We start from the raw sequence: 11954 nt of genomic DNA, 5'->3' as shown, positions 1-11954 counted from the left end.
CAGCTCAGACCCCTGCTCTCTTTAAAACAGCCAATTGAGATTAGTCTAGCTTGTGCGGTCTAACCCTAGCCAATAGGGGAATGACACAGCAGTAGGGGCAACCCTTGTCAGGAATAAGTACCCTTTTCCTCCCTTGTCCAAATGTGTGGTCACCATTGCTCCATCCATGAGCCACACCCTACTATAGAAGTAAACTGCCTTTCTGAGAGGATTTATCTTCAAGTGCTATTTCTTTTGCAGCATCAAAATTTTACTTATAACAGCATTGAAAAACAGTTTGCTGAGAAGGAAGATCAGTCCGTTGCACACAGAGGAGTAAGTCTAGACACAAAGAGACTACTCCCTAGGTTCTTGGGACCTTCCAGCAGCTGGTTTCACTTCTTTCTGAGGCCTACCCAGCTGGATTCCTTTCCCAGGATCGTGATACATCCTTCTATCCATAGGAATCTCATTTTTGGCTTCAGTGAGTGTGGGTTACTTCCTGTTGTTTATGCTAAAGAATAACTTTCGAAAAGGTAAAATAATGAGCCTTATGCAAGTATTTTTATTTTTTGAGACAGGGTCTCTGTTACCCAGGCCGGAGTGCAGTGGTGCAATCATGGCTCACTGCAGCCTCAATTTCCTGGACTCCAGCGATCCTCCCATCTCAGCCTCCAGAGTAGCTGAGACTAAAGGTATGCACCACCACACCTGGGTAATTTTTGTATTTTTAGTAAAGACAGGGTTTCACCATGTTACCCAGGCTGGTCTTGAACTCCTGAGCTCAAGCAATTCACCCTCCTCTGCCTCCTAAAGTGCTGGGATTACAGGCATCAGGCACTGTGCCTGGCAGAGGCTCATATAAATATACAATGAACATATTTCAAAGGTTTTATTGAACTCACTAATTAATGAGGGAACCAGTAAGATATTAAAACCTGTTCAAATGAAGATTTGACTTAGAAATAAATGTCTGTTCTAAATAAACAGAAATAAATGTCCATTTATTTCTGTTTATTTAGAAATAAATGGACAAAATTCATTTGCATCACCCAGAACAGGAATCATTTGCATTGTTATAGGCAGGAAATCTTTTGCATTATTTGTGTCAGTATTCTAAAGTCAAATTCTAACTCCAACAAGTTAGAAAATAGCTTACTTATAAAATAGGAACATAGTCAAAGGAAATCAAAAGCTCTCACCACTAATATAAACAAACAATTCCCAAGGATCCTTAGCAGCACTCAACATTCCATTAAAAGGACACCCATTTAAAAGTCTTTCTTAAGTTTTCCAGACACTTGCAAATCAAAGAATATATAAAAATACAGAGACATAAGAAAGCATGATGCTGCCCGGGTGTGGTGGCTCATACCTGTAACCCCAGCACTTTGGGTGGCCAAGGGGAGTGGATCACCTGAGGTCAGGAGTTCAAGACTAGCCTGGCCAACATGGTGAACCTCATCTCTACCAAAAATAAAAAAATTAGTTGGGCATACTGGCGGGTGCCTGTAATCCCATCTACTCAGGAGGCTGAGGCAGGAGAATTGGTTGAGCCTGGGAGGTAGAGGTTGCAGTGAGCTGAGATTGCACCATTGTACTTCAGCCTGGGCAACAAGATCTAAAGTCCATCTCAAGCAAACAAAGAGGCCAGGCTCGGGGGCTCACGCTTGTAATCCCAAGACTTTGGGAGGCCAAGGTAGGTGGATCACCTGAGGTCAGGAGTTTGAGACCAGCCTGACCAACATGGTGAAACCCCATCTCTACTAAAAATAAAAAATTAGGCAGGCATGGTGGCACATGCCTGTAATTCCAGCTACTTGGGAGGCTGAGGCAGAATTGCTTGAATCCGGGAGGTGGAGGCTGCAGTGAGCTGAGATCGTGCCATTGCACTCCAGCCTGGGCAACAAGAATGAAACGCTGTCTCAAAAATAAAAATAATAATAATGAAACAATAAAAACAAAGAAAGCATGATGCCTTAGGGAAACTCAAGTAGTATAGGTGTTAGTTAAGTATGGGCAAAGTGTAGGAGGAAGCAGCAGCGAGATTAAGAAGGGCCTTATATGCATGTTTGGGAATTTGGATTTTATTTTATTTCATTGAGACAGAGTCTCGCTCTGTTGCCCCGGATGGAGTGCAGTGGTGCAATCTCGGTTCACTGCCACCTCTGCCTCTCGGGCTCAAGTGATTCTTCTGCCTCAGCCTCTGGATAAACTGGGATTACAGATGCATGCTACCACGCCCAGTGAATTTTGTATTTTTAGCAGAGACAGAGTTTCACCATGTTGGCCAGGTTGGTCTTGGACTCCTGACCTCAAATGAACCCGCCTGTCTCGGGCTCCCAAAGTGCTGGGATTACGGCATGAGCCACCATGACTGGCTGAGTTTGGATTTTATTCTGAAGGCTGTTGACACTATTATTTCAAGCAGGAGAGTGATTTGAACAGATCTGAGCTTTAGAAATCTCACTTTAGTAGGAGTGTGGATATTGAATTAGAGGAAGGTAAGGAGATCAGTTAGGAGATTGGTAATTATGATGAGAACTGAGAGAGTCTGAATTAGGGCAGTGGCTGAAGGCTTAGATAAGAGGAAATAGATTCAAGGGTGATTTAGGGTATAGAAATCTGTAGAACTGAGTGATTAATTGAATGTGTCATGGGGGTGGGCGGGGTAAAGTAGAGCAAATAGTCTTGAATGACTCCCAGGATCCTTCAAATGATGTGTATTTTCCAAAACATTTTGCATGAATCTTAGAAGATTTGGTAGAAGATTTGGAGCTAGAATCACAGGGATATGTTGGGGCTAGGGCAGTGTTCCTTGTTTTTCTCTATTTCTGGCAGGGGCAAATAAGCTTAGATTACTTCCCCCATGAGTTCTTAAAGAAAAGGGTGCAAGATAAGTGGGACGGCACTGTGACCTCTCCCTGTTTCTGACATGCTGTTGAAAAGAACAAGTGTGAACCTAACTTGTGTACATTGGAACTGCCTCTGTGTTTTTGCTATTGGCAACAGAGAATAAAATATTCTTGGCTGGGCGCAGGTGGCTCACACCTGTAATCTCACCACTTTTGGAGGCCAAAGTGGGTGGATTACTTGAGTTCAGGAGTTCAAGATCAGCCTGGCCAACATGGTGAAATCCCGTCTCTACTAAAAATACAAAAGTTAGCCCAGGTGCGGCGGTACACACCTGTAATTCCAGCTACTTGGGAGGCTGAGGCAAAAGAATGGCTTGAACCTGGGAGGTGGAGTTTGCAGTGAGCTGAGATCATGCCACTGCACTCCAGCCTGGACAACAGAGCAAGACTCCGTCTCAAAAAAAAAATAATAAAAAATACCCTCAATCTAGTTTAGGTAAAAAGATGTCCTCACAGAACCTAACTTCAGAAAGTCCCTCATGAGGCTTTCTATGGGGATGGACTAGTGTCTTGTCTCTTTCTCTTTGGTCATCTTCTTCATTCTTCTCTTTATAGACTAGAAAACTTGGCTCACTTATCCTCTTATAGCAAATCATGGCCACTTCAAAGTGGAGGTCCCACTTCCTAAAACTACGCAAACTTTTAACTCCTGACTTCATCACTGACTTAGTTTTTCACAGCTCTAATCCTGAGTCCCAGAGAAAGAAGCTCTATCTGGTTATATACCCACTCTAGGACAGTTGTGGCTGGGGGTAGTGAAGTTAAGTGGTACAAATATGACCATCACCGGGCAGTGCACTCTGGGAGGCAGAGGCAGGCAGATCATTTGGGGCCAGGAGTTTGAGACCAGCCTGGCCAACATAATGAAATCCCATCTCTACTAAAAAGACAAAAAATTAGCTGGGTGTGGTGGCATGTGCCTGTGGTCCCAGCTATTAGGGAGGCTGAGGCAGAAGAATCACTTGAACCTGGGAGGCACATGTTGCAATGAGCCAAGATGGCACCACTGTACTCCAGTCTTGTCTCACTGCAACCTCCTCCTCCTGTGTTCAAGACATTCTCCGGTCTCAGCCTCCAGAGCAGCTGGGATTATAGGCATTTGCTACCACACTCGGCTACTTTTTGTATTTTTAGTAGAGAGGGCATTTCACCATGTTGGGCAGGCTGGTCTTGAGCTCCTGACCTCAATCTGCCCGCCTCGGCCTCCCAAAGTGCTGGTGTTATAGGCATGAGCCACTGTGTCCAGGTCACGTTTGCACTCTTATTCTCCATATAGTAGTGTGAGCAATCTTTTGAAATGGGCTTTAAAACTCTCCACTGCTCCCTGTGGTTTTTATCTAACTACTCTGTCCTTTGCTTACAATGTTTCGTCCACATTAGGCTTCTTTTTCTTACTTACAAAGCTTGCTCTTACCTCAGGAACTTTGCACTAGCATTTTACTTTGAATTGCCTTTCCACCAGATGTTTGCAGGACTAGATCCATCTAGTCTTTTAGATCTCATTTCACATGTCACTTCCTCAGAAAGGCCTTCTCTGACTACCACATACCAAGTATAGGCATGCTTCGTTTTATCGTGCTTTGCTCTGTTGCATTTCACAGATACTGCATTTTTTTTTTTTTACAAATTGAAGGTGTGTGGGAACCCTGAATTGAGCAAGTCTATCAGTGTCATTTTTCCAAAAGCATATGCTCACTTTGTGTCTCTGTATCACATTTTGGTGATCCTTGCAATATTTCAAACTTTTTCATTAGTATTACATCTGTTACGGTGATCAGTGATCTTTGATGTTACTATGTTATTTCTTTGGGGCACCATGAACTGTGCCCATAGAAGATAGCAAATTTAATAAATGTATGTTCTGACTGTTCCACCAACCAGTCATTCCCCTGTCTCTCCCTCTCCTCAGGCCTCCCTATTCTTTGAGAGACAAAAATATTGAAATCAGGCCAATTAATAACCTAAATGGCCTCTAAATCTTCAAGTGAAAGGAAGAGTCACATGTCTCTCAACTGAAATAAAGAGCTAGAAATGATTAAGATTATTGAGGAAGGTATGTCAAAAGCTAAGATAGGCTGAAAGCTAGGCCTCTTACACCAGTTAGCCAGGTTGTGAATGCAAAGGAAAAGTTCTTGAAGGAAATTTAAAGTGCTATTCCAATGAACACACAAATAAAAAAGCAAAACAGCCTTATTGCCAATACAGAGCAAGTTTGAGTGGTCTGTACAGAAGCTCAGACCAGCCACAACATTCCCTTAAGCCAAAGTCTAATCCAGAGCAAGGCCCTAACTCTCTTCAATTCTATGAAGGCTGAGAGAGGTGAGGAAGTTACAGAAGAAAAGCTGGATGCTAACAGAGGTTGGTTCATGAGGTTTACAGAAAGAAGTTGTCTCTCATAAAAGTACAATGTGAAGGAACAAGTACTGATGCAAAATGTACTTAGTGAATGGTCCTTTTTAGTAGCAACCAGTACTTGTCACTTTTAAGTTTCACTTTAGTAGTTAAGGTGATTTAATGAAATAATTTTTAAAAACTTCAACCTTTATAATTAATGCTTTTCCTTATCTTTCAGCTTGGCTGTGTTGCATGTGGCTAGGTTCAGTGAACTTTGTAGATATCTGTATTTCTACTTACCTCTCCTCCTCCTTCAGCTTCCTAATTCTTTTTTTCTCCAGGGCTTGAGCAGGACAGGAGAGAGATGAGATAAAGAAAGTCTTTACTTGACTAATACTGTTGTGAACTAATTTTAAGGCTTGGCAGGTAAGTCAGGCATAGTGGCTCATGCCTATAACCCCAGTACTCTGGGAGGCTGCGGCAGGTAGAACACTTGAGGCCAGGAGTTTGAGGCCAGCCTGGCTAACATGGTGAAAACCTGTCTCTACTAAATGCCTGTAATCCCAGCTACTTGGGAGGTGGAGGCAGAATTGTTGGAACCCAGGAGGCAGAGGTTGCAGTGAGCCAAGATGGCACCACTGCACTTCAGCCTGGGTGACAGAGTAAGATTCCATCTCAAAAAAAAAAAAAAAAAAAAAAAAAAGACCTGGCAGATATCTAAAGCTGACTCTATTTCAACAGGTCCTTTTGTAGGTTCTTCAGAAATTCTCTCCCCACTGGTGGAGATATCTCTCCTATAGCTAGTTACTTCAATGTGGGTGAATTCAGCTACCGTAGTTGGTCACTTACAACTCCATTAAAAATCTCTAGGCATTACAAAACTGAACTTTATTGAGATATAGCTTACATAAAGTAAAATGTATAAATTTTAAGTGTACAGGTCAATCAATTTTGACAAATGTAACCACCTCCAAAATTGAGATAAAGAAAATTTACCTCATGCCCCTTCCTTCTATCTTATTATAAATCCACTAGCATTTGACAGCATATCCTCTACTTCTTCCTGCTGAAGTTTCCTCAAACTTTCAGATAATTACGACATGGCCTATATCTGGTCTGTGGGTAGCACTCATGCATCCCTTGCCTGTAAATGGGAACACAGGCCAATTTCACCATAGCCACTTTTTGCTCTGCCGCAGAACAGACTGCTGTTTTAGATTTTCCAGGTATGAGGTAGGTATCTGTCCTTTGTGTCTCCCAGACACATTAATCATATTACTCTCACCAAATAATTTCCTTAAAGTCTTCTCAACTTAAACTGAACTGAGGGGAAGTCCTTAAAGCCCACTAACAATTCTCTCCAAAGACCTCTCTCTACTGTCTGCATTTCTGCCCCTTTTCTTAAGGTGGGTCAGCAACTAAGAGTTGTAAACTTGTTTTTTATAATCCACACCCCCCTTTCTTTGGCAGGTCTTGCATGGCCATCTCACACCACATTTTGGAATGTCGCATTTACTTTCTTGGATCCTTAGCAGAGACTGAGATTCAAATCTCCTGGAATGCATATAAACCACCAGGAGAGGGTAGTGATTGTTCAGGGGCTTTGGGACATATTACTGGTCCAAACTGTATTTTTACAGATGCCTTAGAGGGGAGACCATCAGTAACTATGTTTCATAAAAAGAGGCCCCTGAAGTATAGCTGGAACTTAGATACAGAAAGATGAGATTCATTTAGAAAGGAAAGGGTAAGAAGCAAGTTTAGGAAAAATAAAAGGTAGTAGATTTTGTTCATCCACTTGTTCACTGAAAAACATTAATAATCACAGCCAGGCACGGTGGCTTACACCTGTAATCCCAGCACTTTGGGAGGCTGAGGCAGGCAGATTACCTGAGGTCAGGAGTTCAAAACATGGTGAAACCCTGTCTCTACTAAAAATACAAAAATCAGCCAGGCATGGTGGCATGCGCCTGTAATCCCAGCTACTCAGAAGGCTGAGGCACAAGAATTGCTTGAACTCAGGAGGCAGAGGTTGCAGTGAGCCGAGATCCTACCACTGTACTCCAGCCTGGGCAACAGAGTGAGACTCCATCTCAAACAACAACAACAACAACAAGAAAAACATTAACAATCTAAGTGCTAGGATTTTTCTGGTTGATGGGAATAAAAAAGTGACATAAAATTCTTGCCTTCAAGATTATTCATAGCCTAACACTTAGATGGGTCTCATGCAACGAAGAGGCAACCAACTCAGAAGAGGAGGATGTGGTCTCAGGGAAGGCTCCTAGATGAAATACTGCAAGCTGAGAATTAAGAGCAGACAGACATTATCTAGACAAAAGAAAGAGGGAGAGAAACAAACAGGACAGGTATAATGAATCACAATGAGGAATTAGGAAAAGCTCCTGGAAGAGACAATGCTTAATCTGAGCTGTTTTAAAAAAGTTGAAGTGAACTTCACATAACATAAAATCAACCATTTAAAAATGTACAATTCAGTGGCAATTACTACTTTGACAGTATTGTTCAACCATCACTGTCTAGTTCCAACAACTCTGAGTTTTGAAGGTGATGAGGGGTTCACTAGATGAATATGGTTGTGGGGGAAAGCACTTTAATATATGAGACCAGTGTGTTTGATGACATGAAGACTAGAAACATCATGACTGGAGTGCATGCAGATGGGGAGTGGTGGAAGACAAGGCTAGCGAGGGCCCAATAGTAAAAAGTCCAAATTTTAACAGGATCCAGAAAGCATGAGATTTCCTTAAAGGATGCTAAACTGAGGCTTGACATGATCAAATTTGCTTTCCAGAAAGATTACTCTTAAAATAATATTACTGATGCTTTAGAAAGGGGAGAACCAAGGAGGTGGAGGCAGGAAAATCGCTTGAACCTGGGAGTTGGAGGTTGCAGTGAGCCTAGATCACCGCCACTGCACTCCAGCCTGGGCAACGAGAGTGAAACTCCATTTCAAAAACAGAGAAACAAACAAAAACAAAGGGGAGAACCAGGGAGCTGAGTTGGGAGATTTTATGCCATAATCCAGATACGAGGTGATGAAATCTGAGCAAGGGCAATGGTAGTAATAATGGAGGGAGCTGGAAACAAGAAATAATAAGGATGCAGAATTTATATAACTTGACCACTGGACATTGAGCTAAAGGAAGAGGTATAGGATGATTCTCATCATTTGGCCTCGGGTGACTCAGATGGTGGTGGTGGCATCCTGGTGTAAAAGTGGGAGGGAAAATGATTAGTACAGGTTGAGTGTTAAGTTTCTGGAGGTGTGACAAAGTGAAAGGTCTGGGAGTTAGTTTAATATGTGGATCTGGGCCTTAGCAGGGAGATCTGGGATAGAGACTATGAATCTTCTTTCTTTTTTTTCTTTTTTGAGACAGAGTTTCACTCTTGTTGCCCAGGGTGGAGTGCAATGGCAAGATCTCGGCTCACTACAATCTCCACCTCCCAGGTTCAAGTGATTCTCCTGCCTCAGACTCCCGAATAGCTGGGATTACAGGTGTCCACCACCACACACAGCTTATTTTGTATTTTTAGTAGAGATGGGGTTTCTCCATGTTGGTCAGGCAGTCTTGAACTCCAGACTTCAGGTAATCCACCCACCTTGGCCTCTCAAAGTCCTAGAATTACAGGCATGAGCCACCATGCCCCGCCATGTGAATCTTCTTTCTATTGGTAAATGAAGTCAAGAGTCTGGATGAAGTCATTCAGGAAAAGGGTACAGAGAAAGACGAGCAAAGAACCTAAGAAACGATACTTAAGGTATGCAAAGGGAGAGAGCCATATTGGCAAAAGATGTGGTCATACTGAGGCCAAATTAGAGTTTAGCAAGAGGGGAACGAAAAGTGGAGGGGAGCCGAAAAAGGAGAAAAAAAGGGGGGGAAAGGAGAAGTATTGGTCTAATCTGAAGGAGGAAGTTGGTGGGAGTCTGGACCAAAGATATTGCTCAGATTATATTATTGTCACTGGGGTCCCAACAGACCATACAAATCTCTCTGCTTCAAAATAAGCAATTTATTACTCCAATTCTAAACTCCTAAGAAACAATTTTTTAAGTACATACAATTTCTTCTCAAAATAATTTTATGGAATAAGGACATATGCTCACCAATTATGGCTTATGTCTCCTTAAGAAAAGAATCTTAAAAATCTCCTGCAATATCACCTTCTCAGTTCTGAGGCCTGAGCAGGTATCAGCTCTTGAGTCAGAGAAGTCACAGAGAGCACAAAAAGGCAAAACCTTGAGTTGTCTTATCCAGGCAGGAACCACCTCCATTTCTTTTTACTTACTTATGGTCCAGAAACCCTCTTTCAGCTTCTTAAGACCAACTCTGCACAGATGCCTCCTTTTGCTACCCAGGGCCAGCAAACGACTTACCCTGAATCTCCCAGGTAAACCTGAGAAGGATGCCTGGACGGGAATATGTTCATGTAGGGCCCTGGGAAAGTTTATGCTTGCTCAGAGTATAGGAGTCAGGGCCCGAAGTAAAATTCTTAGGTCCCATCTTCTTTTCCCTTCCCCATCCTGTCCCTCTTCATCCACTACTTCTATATATGCTTGTCTGGATTGTAACTTGCAAGAGATGGTGGAAGGTGGGCCTGACGTTGCTTTTTTTTTTTTTTTTTTTTTTTTTTTTTTGAAATGCTGCAACTCTGGCAGATCTCTGGGGGCTCTTTCCTTACCTCTCCTCATCTTACCTGGGCATAGCCTTCTGGACAATTAGGAGGCTTAGTTCCTAATGAGAGTGAAGGAGCAGGCTTATGCTTATTTCCCAGGGACTCTAATCCTTCCTTACTAAGTTGCATGAATATGAGGAAGAGCACTGACTGCCTCCTTTGGAATTTCCCTAGGGCCTCTACCTTTTTGAAAAAGGGTGTTTTTCTTGGACATCCTGGACTTCATTGTCTTGCCAGAAGTGATGAGGGCCCCAAAGCCGTGTTGATGGGAGAATGCATAGGCAGAACGTCGAGAGCTCGATTGTTTCAGTCTGGTCTTGGCTGGGGTTTGCTGTGGAAGTCTGCATGCTTGAATTCTGTCAAAAACCTAAAGCAAGAGCATGGGGATAGGGTTTTCATCCACAGAGGCAAAGACAAAAGAAGGTCATGAATTATATCTGAGTAGATTCTCTGTTCCACTCACCTTGTCCACGCTGATAGGCCAGAATAGTGGTTTAAGAAATTGGTACCCAATCATAGGCAACATACAGAGGACCACGCTGAGGATAATGCTCAGCAGCGTTTGCGGCTGGTTCAGAGTGTTCCTGACCACACCTATAAACAGTGAGCAAGGAGGGGAAAGGCTGAAACAGAGCCTGGGGGACAGGAGTGGGACCAGGGGTGGGAGTTACCAGCCAAAACTTAGACACCTCTCTAGTCCAAAGAAGGAAGTTATTAATGTGGAGTTAGTCTAGGCTCCTGAGAAATAATATAAATACAAAAGAATTGCAGGTTGGGTCCTTTGCCCAACCAAAGTCACTGTGAATCCATGTGCCTCTATCTCCCTCTAAAGGCAGGGCAGGATAGGGCAGGATAGGGGAGCAGGATTTCATTATGAGGGAATCCTAGAGCACTGGCCTGGATCCAAAAATGGGAAAGAAAGTTTTAGAGGAGGAAACAAACAAGAAAACAAACTAACAAAAAAACAATGAAAAATTTAAAAAGTAAAAAATAAAATAAAAAAAGGAAAAAGGAAAAAAGAGAAAGCTTTGCAGGAGAAAAATGAATGTCCTGATAAAAGGTCAGGTGGGTGCGGTGGCACGGTGGCTCATGCTTGTAATCCTAGCACTTTGGGAGCCCCAGGCGGGCCCTTGCTTTAGGCCAGGAGTTTGAGACAAGCCTGGCCAACATAGAAAAATCATGCTTCTACCAAAAATACAAAAAAATTAGCAGTGCATGGTGGTGCATGGCTGTAGTCTCAGCTAGTGGGGAGGCTGAGGCATGAGAATTGCTTAAACCCAGGAGGCAGAGGTTGCAGTGAGCCAGGATTGCACCACTGCACTCCAGTCAGGGTGACAGAGACAGAGCAACAGAGTCTCAACAAATGAAAAAAAAAAAAGATGAGAGCCAACTACAACTACATATCTACTCTCTATATTTTGTCTTCAGCAGAGTGGAGATGAGAGAGAGGGAAAAATAATATGGGAGACAATAAGGCAATATGCCACAGCATAAAGGATATTGAACTGGAACCAGGAAACCTAGATTTGAGTCCCGTAATTTGAAAACACCCTCCAGTGTCTAAAATGGCTCTAATAATTATTGCACTGCCTACTTCTTAGGATGCTGGTAAAAAGCTAATCACATACAACTTTTGAAAATATCTTGGAAACCTGAATAAGGTAACTTATTTCCCTAGCTAGATTTTGTGTCCTTTTAGGGCTGAGACCATGTCTTATTTATATCTCTGTCCTAGCACATAGTAATGGCTTCTCGGTAAACATTTACTAAATGAATATACCTGATTCCTCACCCACCACACACCGGGCAGGGCCTTACCTAGGAATTGGAAGACGTCAGGGAACGCTAGGCACAAGCCATCGCTGTACAGGAATAATGACATGCAAAAGTAGAGACCCAGGCTACCCCAGATGAAGATGTGGTTTATTATTGTCCAGTAGGTTGTCCTCAAAGCAATCTGAAAAATACCCTCTTATGTGTAATAGTCTGTAACCTGGGACCTGTCAGCAACCTCCCTCCTCCAATTCT

The 11954-nt window shown here is 42.8% G+C and overlaps 1 protein-coding gene across 1 annotated transcript in view; it reads right to left on the bottom strand.

The window, feature by feature from the left end:
* Window positions 1-266: 266 nt before the first annotated feature.
* The window catches only part of LOC108314236 (phospholipid-transporting ATPase FetA-like), an 89172-nt gene continuing 77484 nt past the window's right edge, over window positions 267-11954 (bottom strand). Inside the window, exons 25-28 of the mRNA XM_017543073.2 lie at window positions 11745-11883; window positions 10390-10520; window positions 10110-10293; window positions 267-481 (exon numbers count right to left, since the gene is read on the bottom strand). Coding sequence (XP_017398562.2) covers window positions 375-481; window positions 10110-10293; window positions 10390-10520; window positions 11745-11883 — 561 coding nt within the window. The 3' untranslated portion in view covers window positions 267-374. The remainder of the gene's footprint in view (window positions 482-10109; window positions 10294-10389; window positions 10521-11744; window positions 11884-11954) is intronic.

This window comes from Cebus imitator, unplaced genomic scaffold (assembly GCF_001604975.1).
Source record: "Cebus imitator isolate Cc_AM_T3 unplaced genomic scaffold, Cebus_imitator-1.0 Scaffold149, whole genome shotgun sequence".
NCBI lineage: Eukaryota > Metazoa > Chordata > Mammalia > Primates > Cebidae > Cebus > Cebus imitator.
Note: the sequence above shows the minus strand (reverse complement) of the source record. Positions and strands in the feature narration are given on the sequence as shown.